General features: G+C 33.0%; 1 protein-coding gene across 1 annotated transcript in view; it reads left to right on the top strand.

Moving 5' to 3' along the window:
- ST8SIA4 (ST8 alpha-N-acetyl-neuraminide alpha-2,8-sialyltransferase 4) overlaps positions 1–18,383 on the top strand; it is a 100,184-nt gene that overhangs the window by 9,774 nt on the left and 72,027 nt on the right. The window contains 1 exon segment of the mRNA XM_003981165.6: positions 7,203–7,460. Coding sequence (XP_003981214.2) covers positions 7,203–7,460 — 258 coding nt within the window.

Genomic DNA, 18,383 nt, shown 5'->3' with positions numbered 1-18,383 from the left:
TACATACAAAGTTGTCACTTCCTTACAAGGAAATAATCTATAAAACCATTATTGTACAACATGCAAACAGTTCATAAAAATTATAATTGCCTATAGTAGTAGTAACTAGTGAGTATTAATCAGTTTGACACCTGTAATAAAAAATTCAGACTATGAAAATGCCTGATTGTTAGCTGAGTTTTTGTTTTTCTTAAGTCGTACAAGAAACTAACCATAAACTATTTTGGATTATTAAATTTCTTTATTTCTTCCCTGCATGTATAACATTTATGAAGAACCATATTACTTGGTGTCTGTGAGTGGGTATGGACATATTTTACAAGTGTTTTTAAAATTCTACTTTGAAGTTTTGATTAGGATATTACAACTAATCATTTTTGATCTTACATGATTAAACCATGCTTACAAATCTTTCTAACTTTAAAAATCTCATTACATTTATAATGCTCTTGTGACATTCCCTATAAATTATTTATCTATTTGCATTAACATGTGAAGCAGTCACTAAAGATAAATTGTTTTTGCCTACATTAGTAGACATGATTTTCTTTCTTATTACTAATTTTTCCAGCCATATATATATATATATATATATATATATATATATATATATATATATATTCTGCTACTTTCATAAGCACATCAAGAATTGATTTATATATGTTCATCAAACAACTGTACCTATGGGGAGTTTTCTAAGAGAGATGGCTCCACCTTCATTGTACTTTGAAAATTCATCAATATTTAGAAGAGTTTATACATTCCACAGCTAATTTCACAATTAAAATAATTACTTTGGTTAAGGACTTGATTTCATTGGTAGTTGTTTGTTCTTTGCTAGTGTAAGCCAAGAAATGATACTGAGAGATTATTTGATCGTGTCCAACACTGATGACTTGACCTTTTTTTACATCTTTGGGTTGTTTTTTTTTCCCCCTCATTTTTCATAGGTTAAATAGAAACCTAAAGAATTACAATACCAAATGTGGACATATAGAGAGGTACAAGGTCATCAACTTATCGGGAAAGATTAAAAACATCATGATTAGTTTGAAATAATATTTTCAACTCAGCATTGTCATGCATCAAAGTTTTTAAAAAGGTCAAGCTTGCAGGTTAACTAAACATAATTGCACATTTATATATGCTTACCTATCAAAAATAGTTCACTGTTGCATGCATTCATTTACTTTAGAGCAAAGTCCACATAAAATTCTTCTACATACTTTGTTCAGTAATTAACCAGAGGAGCGCATTTTGGTCACACAGCTTGTTTGTTGCTCAAACTTCAAAGCTAGTTCTGTCCAACTGGTACCAGATCTCTTATTATGAAAACAATTTGGGGGGGGGCTCTATTTTCATACTAAAAATGTAGTCTTTATGGAATACACATAGTGGAGGGTTCTTTTGCTCCAAAATAATAAAATATATTATTCATCCATATTGCTAAATGTTGTGCCAAATAATCAAATGACCATCTGAGGTGTAAATTAAGCTAAAAAAATGCTTTTCTTCAAGCATTTTGAGACAATTTTGCCTGGCTGTGGAGGATTTTTCTTTGATGCTAGAATATCTTTCTGTATCATTTGGGACCCTAAGCTCAGAAGTCCTATAACAAGCTAATTATGTTCTTTCAGTGCTTTGAAAAACATTGCCTTGTGAAAATAATCTTTGAGACAAAAATTGTGTGTTCTCTCTGCATTTTTGTAGGCATAATGAAACACTTGGCATTTCTTAAACCTTTTAATTTTTTTAATAAACCACATTAGTAACAATTGATTCAATTCAGTGATTTTTGGTTAAAGTCAAAAGTTTACAAAAACTGATTATTTTTATAACCTAATTTGCTTCTCAACTTGTGATGCGTTCCAGCTGTAAGATTTGTCTTAACAATACTCTCTGATGGAGTCAACAGTGTCATTTGGATTAAATTTTAGTTGCCACAGCACGTATGCTTGTTGTTGACAAGAAACCTACAGAGAAGAAAGAGTGGCACCTGGTGATAGGTTAGCTATATTTAACATTACACAAGTGAAAACAATGTTTAGTAAATTAACTCTCTGGAACTCTGCAGCTGCTATTTCAAGTGATGTGTGTTGTTGAAAGGGAAGTTCTAGTTGAAAATTCAGTTGAAAAGTTTCTGTATAGAATCTATTCCTGTCAGTTTAACAGTCTCAACCAGCCTTTCAGTTTAACCCAGGATTGCCTAACAAAACATAATCTTTATGACTAAGATTTTTAGTCTCACTGAAAGTGAAACATATTTTCAGACTCCTTCAGTTATCTTTATCATCAAAACAGTTACTGAATTTAGGTTTTTGCTTCAAAAGTTACATTATGGCCACAAAACGACAGTTGAAGACCTGTCAGGAATCTTTTCTGTTGTTGCTCTTTTCAGTCACACACAGAAAACATGACCCCTTGCTTTAAGTATCTGGTAATAACTTGACCACATATTAAGAAAAAGTATTAGGAATAATTTGTCTCTCTCATGCTGAAATCATTTTGTTGAATCTGCTGTTTTCATGCATGTCAAGTATCTGAGCAAAAGCATGTATGTTCTTGGTGATAAAGTGTTGTTTCAGTTCAGCATAAGAATTTTTCATGTTTCCAATGGCATTTAGTTAATTATACTTAGGCATTTTGTTTTCTTTTTCTTCAGAGATTTACAGTCTGAATAACAACTAGATTTAGCAAATCTACAGAACTTTTTATAGTCCATTACATCTATAATCTAAAAAAAAAAAATGCCTATAGCTTGCTAGGGAGAAAAACATAACCTTTCCATACTGTTTGCAAAAAAAAAGTTATTAAGCATTGAAGTCACAATATTATTCACTCATAATAATTATTTTCAATTTTTCTTGGATCCTACATCAGGAGTCTGAGCTAAAATAATGTTCCATGCATAGATGTAAGCCCTAAAATAGAAAAGTTTAGTTCAATATTAGAAAAAGGACATACTGCAGACATTCAAGGTTTCCTTTCCCCCTTTTTCCAGTTTAAAAAAAGCAAATAAGGACACCTGGGTAGCTCAGTCGTTTACCTCCCACTCTTGATTTCGGGTTAGTTCATGATCTCACGGTTAGTGAGTTCGATCCCCACATTGGGCTCTGTGCTGTTAGCATGGAGCCTGCTTGGGATTCTGTCTTCCCTCTCTCTCTCTGTGCCTTGTGTTCATGCTCTGTCTCTCTCTTTCAAAATAAATAAGTAAACATGGGGCGCCTGGGTAACTCAGTCTGTTAAGTGTTGTACTTTGGCTCCGAATGTACTTTGGCTCAGGTCACATCTCGCAATTCATGGTTTTCAGCCTCCCCGTCAGGGTCTGTACTGACAGCACAGAGCCTGCTTCAGATTCTCTCTCTGCCCCTCACTTCCTCCCTCTCCCTCTCTCTCTCTCAAAAATAAATAAACATTAAGAAAAAGAAAATAAATAAATAAACATTAAAAAAATAAAATGAATAAAAAGAAAATACTATACTAACAAAATAAACAATTGTTCAGCCTATACAAGAGCATTGGAAGAACACATAGTATTATCTGCATTTAATAATTATGTCATGTATCTCAAGTGTTAGACAATGTGTTATCTTTTGAAATTTCTCTGAACTCTTATTGTTCGTTTTTAATATCAATTTTCCCTAAGAGTGAACAAATTAAAGATGTTCTATTATACTGAGGAATGTAAAAGACCTGTGTTTAAAATATTTTGCAGTGCTCGGGGTTGGGCTGGCTGGAAACGCGTGTTGAGCTTTTCTGTGTATGTAGCAAACTGTGTCCAAATACAGTAGCTTTGTGCCCTGAAAAAAAAATAAAGAATAAAACATTTTGCTGCAAAGTCTCTATAACACAGCAACGGTGCTGTTAATTGGAAAGTCCCCATCAGTTGACAAGAACGTAAGTGGTAACTTTTTTCTTGAGTAAAAGGGATTTTGCTTTTTGGATTTCCCAGTTCAAGAGTCTTCTTTCAAATCTTATTCTCTGGTCTATTTACCTCACATTTGCAAACACTTCACCACTTGTGAGTTACATCTTCAAATATCTACAACAACCCCTTTAAATTATGTTCAAAGGAAAATGATAATCTAGTTTGGTGATTTGACCACATCCGTGCAGTTTTTATTTTAGAGCCAGCCTTGTCATTTTCACAGGAAATGAGATTTTTTTTTTGAAATACAGGTGTCAGGCATTACTAAAACTTTTCTCCAAACAAACAAATGTCAGTAAGTATGTACAAAAGTTTCTATGGATTGCTGTTCTTGGTGATAGTTAACTTTTGTGAAGAATTATATGTTCTTAACATAATGAAAGACTTCTTAATTTTCTGTAATTCATATACCCTATAGTTGCTGATTTCACTAGCAATTGTCTTCACATATAATCTGTACTTAGTTAAGATGAACTGTTATGGTGCTTGATAGCATTTTTATTAATTTTAAAATTTCATTTATAGGGCATTTATAAAGGTTTTTCCTGTATAAATTCTAATTATGAACCTGATATTCTGATTGGAGCAAAAATTCAAAAAATATTTTCTTTTCCAGAGAATTAATGGTTATATCCCTTGTGTATCAAACCTGGCCAAAGTTTTCAGTCAACTGGTTTTCTAATAAGACATTAAACTGACACCTATTTAAAGCAAACCAAAGTAAAACAAAAAGGAAGATTTGAGTTAGTTACTTTTCATCCCTCCTTGCTATTCATGCTTCTGGCTTGTGTGATACGGAGAATTGCCCTTTTGGTTGAGTAGTGGGAGGAGGTCACATTGTGCTCAGTAATAAAATTTACAAATGTGTTAGAGCTTAAACCATAGCAGCACTAAAGGAAAACATGTCTCTCATATCTTAAATGTCATAATAATGGCATTGTTTTTAGCACTCTGAGAATACAAGCTTATAATAAGAGCACTTCAGTAAATTATATCCAACTTCCAATCTTGGAGAGAGTTTCTCAGATTGCTTCTGGCTGGTATATGTTTGGTAGCTTGAGGATTAAGTGATCTCAGACGTCTGTAGGCAGGCTTATCATTTCTTTAGAAATATAATTCCCTCAAAAACATACTAGACTCCTGGGCCATTTCCTTATAGTTAATTCCTTGTATAAATAACCACACCCAGAGATTTCTTCTGTACAGTTCAGCCTCTGACTCTCCTCTAATTATTCTAGCTTCACCATCCTTTCCCTCAATTTCCCTCCCAAGTCATTTGAATCTATAAATTTGGTGGGAAGGCAATGACTCTTGCTCCTGGGATGGCTCTGATGTATAGTTGTGTCTTTTGATAATTGGGGTATTTGAGACATTTTGGAGGTCCCAATTACCAAACTCACACAGTTTACATACAGGTCATTGCCATTTCCATCTCAGCTTGCCACTTGGCTGACTTTGTCTTAGTGCCTTGCTAAAAGGAGCAACCAACATAAAACAACATGAAACACTTTTTAACCATTTTTCCAAGAGCAACAGGCTTATTAGATATAGGATATAACTCCCAGGTTACCGCAGATAAGAGTTTTGATTATATCAAAAGCCAGCTATACCTTTATTTTTTTTATCGTCTAACTTAGCATATACATATTTGTTTATACAGCGGCTTTGAATCTGTTATAAATTTCTTTATTTGGTATGGAATAGGCTAAGCTTCCATAATACAAAAGAGAAATCTTAAAATACAGTGGATCAAACAAGTTGAGATTTTATTTCTCTCTTGTATAGCCACGCACATGATCCGCCCGTATCCCATGTAAGAAAACTAACTCACATGACCAAACCCATCTGCACTTGGGTTTGTAAACTTGGAAATGTTTTAGCTGTGGATTCTTATGCCTGGGCAAAACTTAGAAAATTCAAATACTAAAAGCAAGATAGCAAGGGAGATCACTAAGGAACTATTAGCTATCTCTGCCATGCCTAGTGAGGTATTTTATCTATCCTTTTTTTTTTTCCTCTAATGTACCCATCTTTCTTCCTGGATTCTTGAAAGAAAACTTTCATACAGTGTAGTTTTAACCCTCTACAAATAATTATAATATATACATGATTTGAGTTAATGTATAGGTTTATTGGGAAGTTTAATCCTTTTAATAGAGTTAAGTAAGGTATAATTCCAAACCATTTTAAGTTATTTCTATTTACCTTAACTACAGAACACAAAACAAAACAATATGACTATAGAAAATTAACTAAAGCTAGCAGAATATCTAGTTAGGCAAAGTCAAGTCACAGCATTTTTGTTTTATTTAATAAAATTTTCTTTTTGGCCTTTTTCAAATTTTTATTTAAATTCTAGTTAACATATAGTGTATTATAGGTTTCAGGAGTAGAATTTAGTGATTCATCACTTACATGTAACACCCAGGACTCATCCCAACAAGTGGCCTCCTTAATACCCATCACCCATTTAGCCAATCCCCCACCTACCTTTATTCCAGAAACCCTCAGTTTGTTTTCTATAGTTAAAAAAGAGCCTCTTATGGTTTACCTCCCTCTCTTTTCTTGTTTCCATCACCCCATGTTCATCTGTTTTGTTTCTTAAATTCCACATATGAGTGAAATCATACGGTATTTGTATTTCTTTGACTGACTTGCTTCGCTTAGCATAATACACTGTAGCTTCAACCACATTGTTGCCAATGGCAAGATTTCATTCTTTTTGATGGCTGAGTAATATTCCATTGCATATAAGTGCCACATCTTCATTATCCATTCATCAGTGGAGGGACATTTGAGCTCTTTACATAATTTGGCTATTGTTGATAATGCTGCTATAGACATTTTGGGGTACATGTGTCCCTTCAAATTAGTATTTTTGTATCCTTTAGGTAAAACCTAGTTGTGCAATTGCTGGATTATAGGGCAGTTGTATTTTTAACTTTCTGAGGAAACTCCCTTTTGTTTCCCAGAGTGCCTGCAGCAGAATAAATTATTTTTTCTATATCTTTTGATAGATGGGGACCTTTTTTCACTCTATAAATAGATGTGTATACTATATTTATTTGACAAATCATTGAGAATGTATGTGCAAATGATTTTTTAAGGACAAATTCAATTTCAATAGAATTCACTTATTTGGTTGCTTTAATTACCACCTGACAATTTAAGATTAGTAATTTACCAATTTATATTTTATTAGCCGTTACTTTGTGCATATCACCAGTTCTCGGCTATGTTGTCATTAATGGAAAACTTTGTATTTCACATATAGGAAGAACATTCTTCGTTTCCTAGATGCAGAACGAGATGTCTCAGTGGTCAAGAGCAGTTTTAAGCCTGGTGATGTCATACACTATGTACTCGACAGGCGTCGGACACTAAATATTTCTCAGGATCTTCACAGCCTCCTACCTGAAGTGTCACCAATGAAAAATCGCAGATTTAAGACCTGTGCAGTTGTTGGAAATTCTGGCATTCTGCTCGATAGTGAATGTGGAAAGGAGATTGACAGTCACAACTTTGTAATAAGGTGAGCTTTCTTTTGTTCCTAAAGATTGTAATTTCTTCAAAGATGTTTTACTAAGGAATAGAAAACTGACAGAAGAGTGTAAGTCTAGTATCGATATTAAGGATTATTGAAAAATCAAACAAATATTTATGTATGCTATGTTTTTCTGCATAGTTTCCAAATTTACATTTACCCTGGAAAATGAAGTTAAAATTATTGTGTCATTGAAAGAAAAGGTGATCTTATTGTAGCAGTAAGTGTCACACCAGCTTTTTTTTTGCCAGTTGACAATTTTATTAGATTTAATACACAGAAACTGACTTTTATTAATCGTTTTCCTTGATATCAATTAATTTAATGTTAATTCACTAATATAAATAATAGTTAATTATTGGTTAATTAGTCATTAATTTTATAATCCTTATATATAAGAAATTATATTTATTTATTATAAAGATTATGAACATCTATGTAATGATGTAATAGATGTAAGTAATTTTACCCTTATAATGACAATTATTTAGCAGATTCTAAGAACATAACAAGTTTATAAAGCAAATTTTCAAAAAGTACATAAGCAAGGTTACATTTGATACCTTTCACCAAATTGCCTTCATTACAGTACTCTATATATTTGTGTATGTTAGTATGCTTTAGTTTTTGAGTTTTCTCACATAATTAAACATCCCTGTTTTTCATTGATGGTGAGCAGATGTTTGATGAGTCATGTGTTTGGTTAACCTTAGGTGAAACAAACAGCCATAGAAATGGGATTGTGATGACGTCATAGGTACTGGTTTTTAATTTCCAGTTCATGCATCTGAACATATTTGTTGGCTTGTTTTAGTTCTTCAGAAAAAAATTTCTGAATGAATGAAGTATGTATGTTTAAATATGAAATAGCTCAATGTCAACATAGGAAAGCATACCAATTTGCTATGTTGAAAACCTAAGTTATGCTGGAATTCAGCCTGTAAAAGTATAGATTTTGAAAGATAAAAGTATACATATTTCTTTGAAATATAGCTTTAAAAATAAATATAATTATATAAGTATTAATCATAAATTGGCAGCAATGTTTTCATAAAGTAATAATGGCCATGAAAAATCATAATAGCACACTATCAGGTGAATACATTTCATAACAATGAATAGAACTACAAACATTTTACTTTATTATCTTTTTCTCAATTGGATGCATGGTCAAAGATTGATTGGATTGAGGGGGAGAAAAAACTCTGTCAACATGTAGATATACAAACAAAAATGTATCCAAAGAAGAGGTAAAAAAAATTAATAAGGGAAAGAAAAATTGGAAATTTAAATTGGGAAAGAAAAAGGGAAATTTAAACTGGAAGTGGAGGTAATGAGCTCCAACCACTGAAGTCTGTGTGAAGTATGGTTGTGAAGAAGAAACTAAGGCTTCTAGAATTTCTAAAGAGACTGAAAATCAGAGGACAGGAATAATAAAGAAGTAAAGATTTATAGCATAAGTGGAAATTGTTGCATTATAAAGAGAAGAATTTTCAAGTTTGGTTAATACTGGAGGAATACAGGATCACCTGTGACTGAAATCCTTGTTCTTACATCCCTCTAAGCTTTAGCACTGGGATCTATATAACTTATTAGGTTCAGCCTCACCTTTGATTAAAATTAAGACTGTTGTCTTAACACCTCTGCCAATTCATATAATTGCCACTTCTTTCTTATAGTGAAAATGATTGAGTATTCTAGCAACTTTGAAGTCTATAGTACAGTAATGTTCACTATAATCATGGTGCTGTGCATTGTATCTACAGAACTTTATTATCTCCTTGTTGCAAGTCACTTATTGGTTTTGAGCATTTGCAAATGGGGGAGTGATTTTAGGAACAGAACTTCATGAGGTTAATTATACTTTTCTGAGCTATGATTATTTTAATATTTATTTATTTATATATTTATTTTTGAGAGGGAGAGAGAGAGAGAGAGGCACAGGGAGAGAGAAAGAGCGAGAGCGAGAGCGAGAGCGAGAGAGAGAATCTTAAGCAGGCTCCACTCTCAGCATGGAGCCCAATGTGGGGCTCAATCTCAGGACCCTGAGATCATGACCTGAGTTGAATTCAAGAGTCAGATGCTTAACCAGCTGAGCTGCCCAGGTGCCCCGCTATTTTATTTTTAAAACTTATTTTACAAGAGCAAAATAATGACCAATTCTACAAGCTTATAACTGTGTTATGGAGTTACCAAGAAGTGTAAAAAAATTAGGATAATGATCTTAATGAAGGCATGAAAATTATCACTATAATTATTTTTATTTTCTTCTCCTACACCAAAGTTTTTACTAGTTTCCAAAAATAGAAGTTGGAATATTCTAGATAATAGTATGTACTAGGGCAATGCAGCCCTGGATTAGGTTTCTGGTTTTATAAGGAAAACTTTAGCCAAAGTCCACTTATGATTGGAAAGAAATAATCTCTGCAGGAAAACAATATTGGTTGTGTAATAGCTGTTTGGAGAATTCATTCCTTTGAGTCTCATGGACGCAATAGTTTCAATGACATATCACTAAACCAAACTTCAATCTTTCCTAAAGCTCTTGCCTTTCTCATGGAGTTCTGCCACATCATCTATGTGCCAAATACCTTTTCCTTCTCTGAGTATATGTGTCTTTTTTTTTTTTTTTACTGTACATATGTTTCTTTTACTCTAGAATACCACAAAGGACTTTTGCTTTAAACTCAATGGGAGACTCATTCCTTGAATTAGTTTTCTATCCATATCAAGCTGGTTGAAGTTGTTACAAATTTTGGTAACAATCTTTAGAATCTTTCAAATATCTCACCATCCTAGATACCTACTGCACATATATCTGCATATCTACAGATGGTGTTGGTCATTTGGTTGCATGCATAGCCTGTGTTCCCAGGTTGTTTATTTGTTTCCCACTTTTCCTGTTAGTAAGTTTGTTAAGAGAGAGATAAATTATGCCTGGTCTGCTTGCAGAGGGCACTGATTAGTTCAGTGACTCCTCAAAGATCACATACATAGAAGTATTACGTTCAACTTAACCTCAAGCTTTATAAACCAAATATTATTTTTAGATAAAATCTTCAGTTGACATTAATTAAATTTTAAGCTTCACTTTTAGTTTTTTTCAGAAAGACTTTAAAGAAATAAAATGCTTTTTTTTGTTTAATGATGTATAAGCGTATTATTATACGGCAACAGGAATCTCTTGTTCTAAGCTGTTGTCCTATTGGGAGGAGGAGGGTATATGGTCATACACGTGGCATCATTGACCTGTGAAGTATATTTTTGGAGAATATTATTTTTTATTATTTTATTTTATTGTTATTATTTTTTAACGTGTATTCATTTTTGAGAGACAGAGGTAGAGCGCAAGTTGGGGAGGGGCAGAGAGAGAGGGAGACACAGCATCCAAAGCAGGCTCCAGGCTCTGAGCGGTCAGCACAGAGCCTGATGTGGAGCTCGAACCCAGCACCCATGAGATCATGACCTGAGCCAAAGTCAGCTGCTCAACCGACCTGAGCCACCCAGGTACCCCAGAAAATGTTATTTTTAATACCTCACATAAGTATTTTAAAATTAGCCTGTGAAAAGTGATCATTTGTATGTTTGCCTGTATAGTGGTAGTTTTACATAAATACAAAGACACACACATTGTCATGCCTTTCTTGTCTTAAAAGAAATATTCCCTTAAACAAAAAAAAAGAAAGAAAGAAAGAAAAAAAAAACAAACCAAAATACTCCCTTAGTGGAAGTTTGTATCATCACTTAACTAATTAAATTAAATGATGGTTTCAGTGGGATATTACACAAAGTAAAAGCCCTGGTCTATGTGATGCCTCGAGAAAAAAAAAAAAAAAAGGAAAATCAATTAAAGCCTAGTTTGGATTCCCTAATGACTGACTAAATATGGAATTTATGTGTAAAATCTATGTCTCATATTTACATGTACTTAAATAACAGGAAAATGCACTTAAATAACAGATTCCACATATAAATGATATCATACAGTATTTGTGTTTCTCTTATTTCACTTGGTATAATACCTTCAATTTCAATCCACGTTGTCACAAATGGCAGGAAAGGAAATATTTTAATATTATTCATTACATCTACTTCTTCAGATCTAAGCACTTTGAATACTCTGGATTTGTTATCTTGAAACCATAAGAAACTATGAATTTCTCTTATGTCCCTCTGCATCCATAGAGTTGGCACAGACCAGGATCTATACAAAAGAATTCTATGGGATGTATGATTTTATCTCCAATATTTTCTTTTCCTGTCTGGGATAACTCTTCTTCTCTTCAAATAAAATCTATATCTATGGCATTTTTAAGTGAAGAGAAGTATAATTTTAGGCTTAATGATAGCTTTGTTTTATTAATTAATAAAAAGACATTCCAAATATTCAGTGGGCTACTGTTACACTGCTAACATCATTTTAAAAGATGTCTGTAGACAAAAGAAGGAAAAATATATGTGATTTTAAAATTGTGAAACACTCCTTTGTACCAGTATTTATAGAACCAGTAAATTTAGAGGTTTCCACAAATAATTCTCTAAAATTCTTCTCCACCCAGGTGCCACATTAACTATAATTCTACTCATCGAAACACATTTGTTTGGTATGATGCTAATTGTCATGTAAAATGAAAATGTGTTAAAAAGTAAACTGTAATTATTTTCTCAAAAGTATCAGTAACTTACTACATTAGTTTATTCATACAACAAACCTGTTGTGGCCAACCATGCCACTCAGGCCAGTCATGAGTGGAGCACAGTTATAGAAATGATTACCTATACATTCCTTCTTGCATTCCTTCTGTGTGGGGTCAGAAATAATTCCTGAAATGAGACATCTCTAAACACTCATGGTAAATTTAAAATATTTGTCTGTGGTCAGCTCCATTAGTTCAAGTTGTGCAGAACAATACAACATATTTGAAAGAGAATAAGGTATGCTTCCTATACTGAATGAGACTGTTCAAACTCAGAATTTTATGTGAAGTCTTTGAAATATTGAAATATTCCATAAGAATTCTAGATAGGTGACTAACCTTTAGATATCACATACAATACATTATAAGAAGATATCACAGAGCATTACAAGGCATTAGTATAGTGCCACAAACTGTCTCACAGCCCAACATACACTAATCAGAACATACCAAACAGCTACACAACTTATAGAAATAACCAAGCCTTCAATAGACTCAATCACTTTCACAAGATATGGAACAATATTCAACTCAGTCTAAAGGGCATGGTGACTTCTACTATAGTTATACTGTAAGGTAGTTGGACCCACTTTTAGATTTGATGTACAATCTATGGAACAATCCTAATAGTACTTTCTCTGAGCCAAATTTAATTTTGATAGCTCTTTAATATCACATGAAGAAGAATAATGATATCACTAGAACCTTCATCATTAAGTTTAAAAAACTGGTAAGCATTAAATAAATTATCCTATTGATATTAATTTTTTATATTTTTTCTTTGGGTGGCCTGACATATGCTAAATATTGGAGAGAGAATCAACACTGCACAGGAAAACCATTGCCCAGTATAGAATTCAGGAGTACAAGCCCAGTTCATTGTAGATGATATTGAAAGAAGGTATATGCTTTCTATGCTTTTGTTTTTTTTTTTAATTTAGAAGCTGAGATCATTGTATAAAGTATTTATCTTTACTTAAAGTATTACAATTTACCTACTCACAGAGCCCACAGAGTGATAGAATTGCCTCTACAAAATCTCTGCCCCGTTCATTCCACACATACATATCTAAAAGTATGCTGTAAAAATTTCAAGAATTTCAAGAATTAGAAGACAGTATGTATCATTTTATATCATCATAGGCAAAGGAAAACAGGTTTATAAAGCTACTTTTACACAATCTGTTTAAAAGTATCTTTTAAGTCTTTTTTTTTAATTTCATGTAGTTGTAAAATTATTATAACATTGTATATTTTAAAGTATACAACTATTTAGTGGTGAAAATTGCTTTGGATTTTGCAATATTTAAAGTGCTTTTAAATTTTCCTTCAGTTATTTTTTTAAGTTTTTCACATAATTTACACCCATGTGAACTTACAAAACAGTACATTCTAATATTTGTCTTTACTCAAGAATTTCATGAGCTTAGTAATAGTAGTTTTCTGATGACAACAGAAATTTCAGATAATTCTTAATATTGATACTGAGAGATGGTGGAGAACAAATCCTCACTCCATCTACCCTATTCTCATCTCACCTAAGTGTGGGAAAGCAATGGTGTATTCTTTCCTTTTCCTTCAATATCTGGGGATTGAAGGAAATGTCAGGCAACCTGTCCCTACTGGGTTTTTATAGAAGGGAGACTGTGTCCATGCTGATAAAATAAATATGGTCTGCTCTGTACCACTTTGACATCAGGTGGAAGACTCTGAGAGAGGAGTAAATTAACAGTTGCAAACAGCAACTGATATTTTTGACCATCATATGCTGCTCTTCACTGTGCTTAAACAGAGATGCTAGGAATAGCAAGTAAGAGTGAAGTGATTAAGAAATGGTTAACTGAAGGCTGTAAAACACTTTTTGTTCTGTTCGGGCTAGTTGGAATTTCAAATTTAATTTTGTTTATTTATTCCTTTCCTTGTACCTCTTTTTTCTCCATTTTATACTGCCCCCATCTTCCCTCCAGTCTAGACAACTATCTTGTATTTGCTCAGTTTCTCCTTTGTTCATCATCATCATTGGTTCCTGACATGCTCAACCAACTCTCTCCTAATTTCCTCTTCGTTCATTTTTTTCCTTAAAATATAAAATCAGCAATGAGAGGTTAGTTAAAATTATCTATCTATCTATCTATCTATCTATCTATCTATCTATCTACCTATCTACCTACCTACCTACATATATTTATACATACATATTTATATAAGTAAATCCTTGCTGTTCAAATTGTACTTCTGAACTACCAATGCTGTCATCACCTGGAAGCTTGTTGGAAATACAGAATTTCAAAATTTGCAGCAGACCTGTTGAGTCAGAATGTGCATTTGGTCACAGTGCTCAGGTGGTTCTTATGTGCTTTAAGGTTTGAGATGTATTGGACATCTCAGTATATGTAGACACTAAGCTCTAGGTAAGCTGGAACTCCCAATATGTCTAATTTATTTAGCCTGTATCTTCAGGATCTAGCACCAAAATTGATATACTGAAGTATATGCTATATATTTATTGGATGAAAAAATTAATGTTGGGCTTAAGAAAAATACAGTTTGTGTTCATGTATTGTTGTCTTAGAGCTCATACAACACTGGATTTCAAAATTAGTATGTTAAGAGGAGTCATATATAAGTAAAGGTCATTGAAACACTTACAATTAAGAAGAAAATACAGAAATATGAAGGGTAGTATAGTGAAATATCCTAGATGTCAAAAAGCTGGGTTCCTGCTAATAGAAGCATAATATTAAACAAATGTCTAATTTTTCCACTGTTCAGTGATAATAATAATAATATATGCCTATCATTTCAAAGTGTTTTTATAGTGTCAGCTGGGAAATATAGTAAAGAAATGCATAAACTATAAAAATAATTAATGATGAATGATACTAAAACACATCATGCTTAAGTGCTGTAGTTGAAAATTAAATTTGTCAGTGCATTTCCCAATAGACATGGACATTGACTAGAAATGAAAATTCTCATTGTCTGATATATACAAGAAGATAAACTTTCTCCGAAGTCATCAAATATGTATATAGTTGACACTGAATAACATAAATATGAAAGGCAAAGACACAGACAGGAACACTTCTTATATAGGAGCATCTGTAAAATCTGAGTACATAATATTAGAAATAATTGTAGTGAAGATACATATTTCTTCAGGAAACTGAGGCAATCAGATAAAAATGTTTTACTTTATGATGATCTAGTTTCCTAAAGGAAGGGATAACATGTCTTTAAAAAAGAAGAAGATGGAGGAATTTATTCCCCTTGACTGATACAATGCATTTTCATAACCTAGTCAGTTCTTGATTCTCCACTAGTGGGTAATTTATGGCAAACTTTAAATCATCCTCTTGCCCTTCTATGCATGTAACTCTTACAGCAAAATAGACTCTTTTCTGGGAGAGAAAAATATTTCTGCTTTTCTCAATGTTCATGAAAATGGCCTTAATTCTTTCCCCTCCACCTTCACAGAGAATATGTTTGTCCTTAACTCAAATGTGTTAACTGCAAACAGCTAAGTTTCTGGTAATGAGTCAGGTCCAAGGCATTGGAAAGACTTAAAAACATTTTTTTTTTTTATCAGGAGTGCCTGGGTGACTTAGTCAGTTGAGAGTCTGACTTTGGCTTGGGTCATGATTTGGTGGTTCGTGTGTTGAAGCCTCACATTGGACTCTGTGCTGACAGCACATAATTTACTCCAGCTCAGAGCCTGGAGCCTACTTCAGATTCTGTCTCCCTCTCTCTCTGCCCCTCCCCACTCATGCTCTGTCTCTGTCTCTCTCTCAAAAATAAACTTTAAAACATTATTTTTGATTAAAATAACCACTTTATATTTTATATTTTAGGGATAGTTCCATTGCACATGCAATATTTACTCCATATATTTCCTACCATATTTTTACTTAATATTTTATTCATATTTTGGATCTTAAATTTTATAGTTTTTATAAAACTAATTATCTTTATGATTTCTATTGATTTAATCATACAATTCATGTTCTGGGTAGAAAGCAGAATTCCCATTTTATATAATTATTTACGAATTTTAAAATTTAACTTAAAACCAAATATGGACTTCATTATGGATTGTGATCTGAGGTGAAAGTCTGAGTTTTTTTTTTCCTAATGACATCATTCCTTGGATAAAAAGACTTTATCTAGAAGAGATCATTTTTTAATGGAAATGACAATGATTAACTATTTTAAGTTTTAGAAATTTGACTTACAATGTATATCCCATTTTCTAAAAACACATTATTATAAACAGATACAATTTCTCATCTATCAGTCTGGCAAGGACTTTTAAAACTCTTCATATTCAGTGCTAAGTTGTGTTGATACTGGAACTCCTGTGAAATGCTTTCAAGTACATAAATTGATACAATTATTTGAAAAAATCAGCTTGATAATGTCTACCAAAACTTACAAATAGTGTATTCCTTTATTTACTATTTGCAGTTGTAGGAATCTATCCAAACATAAACAATTGCTTAAGTATCAAGGAATTGTATAACATGTATGCATGAAAAAAAGCATAAGTCAATCATGGTACATCTAGATGATTTGTCGTTCAACAAGTGGAAAACAGGAATCTAAGGCAAAGAGACCAGTAAGCATAAAGACAAATACTTTCCATGATCTTCGGTTAGGCAGAGGTTTTGGGGACCATTGAACTATTAGGTTCAAAATGAGAAACAATGTGGAAGAAGAAATTGTCCAGGTATGTTGGGCTTATAAGATGAAGGATCTACATAGCATCCTGTAGTTCAAGAAAGTTCCTTAGAGTTTGTTGGTTTGTTTCTTCTTGTGTGGGTTTTATTGTTGTAAGCAGAAGTGGGATATACTTTGAGGTATATAAGCATAGCATATTTACAGATTAAAGGACCATGATAATAAATAAATCAAAGATAAAAACAGGAAGAGAACTGAATAAGGAAGTTACTAGAGGAGGCAAAATGTGATTAAATCCAACTCATAGGACAGAGAAAGTTGATATAATTCATATTAATATAAAATGTTGTGGAGATTATAATTTCCTGATATGAGTTGAGCATTAGCAAATGGACAGTTGATCAGTCCTTCTATAGATTTTCAAAATATGGCTTCAGTTTTGGGTTTAAAGTATTTGTTATTTTTCAACTAGCAAACGCATCTGTAATAGACATAGTCCCAAAATATCTACTCCAAAATCAAATACAAACTTTCAGCACCTATTGTTTCAAGTGATGCATAGCATAGCTTTGATCTTTCTTATAATTTATTCATTAACACCTTCATTTTTTTTATCTGCCTACTTAACAGGAAGTGGAGATACAAAGGGAGTGGGGAGTAAGGAAGTGGGGAGTAAGTCTCTAAGTTTGAGGTGATTACAGTCTAGTGTAGGAAATAAAGTAATGATCAAAAATGTGCATATTGCTTTATGAGAGTTATACAGAGAAGTAAGCACTTGTGGTGAGGCAGAGAGGAGACATAAGCTGATGGTCAAGGATGATTTCCTGAGGGAAGTAGCACTTGAGTTGACTGAGAAGGTTAATATAGAAAGGAGAGAAAGGAGAGTGAGACCAAGTCCCAACTGGATCCATGATGCACAGAAGGACCTGAGTGTGGAAGAAAGTGGCATTTCCTGGCCTGTGGGGGCGTTTCAGCATGCTAGAATAGAAGTTTGTATGGGTCAATGGAAGCAGGTGAGGCTGGAGAAGGAGGCTGAGAGACAGGTAACACAGGGTCCCTGGTGCCTTGCTAAGGAGCTTGGACTTCATTTTGCAGGTAGTCTGTAAAGCCACTCAGTAGAGGAATGACATGGCCAGTTTAAATTACAGGAAGATTTCTAGGTAATAGATAAAATAGAGAGGGATAAAAATGATACGACTAAGTCTAAAAGGTAGAGATAATGAGGGCAAAGTAAGATAGTGACAGTGGAGCTAGAGTGGAAGGCAAATTAAGAAAATAAAGGAATGATATGGACTGTATACTAAATGGAAAGGAAAATGATAATAAATATGAATGTGCTATATTTTAAAATGTGACATTTTTTTGATGACAAAAAATGAATCTTGAAGAAACTAAACTGATTCCTATTGGTTCCTCTGAGTTACTTAGGCTTAGGTTGACAAACTGTTTTTCCATAGGAAAAAAAAGAGTTTGAGTGACTTTCCTGAGTACACACAGTAAGGGAAGGAAGCAACAATAGAGCTTTTTCCTCTCCTAC

The sequence above is a fragment of the Felis catus genome, chromosome A1, assembly GCF_018350175.1.
Source record: "Felis catus isolate Fca126 chromosome A1, F.catus_Fca126_mat1.0, whole genome shotgun sequence".
In the NCBI taxonomy this organism is placed as follows: Eukaryota; Metazoa; Chordata; class Mammalia; order Carnivora; family Felidae; genus Felis; species Felis catus.
The sequence above is the reverse complement of the archived record's forward strand: the minus strand, read 5'-3'. Positions and strand labels throughout refer to the sequence as shown.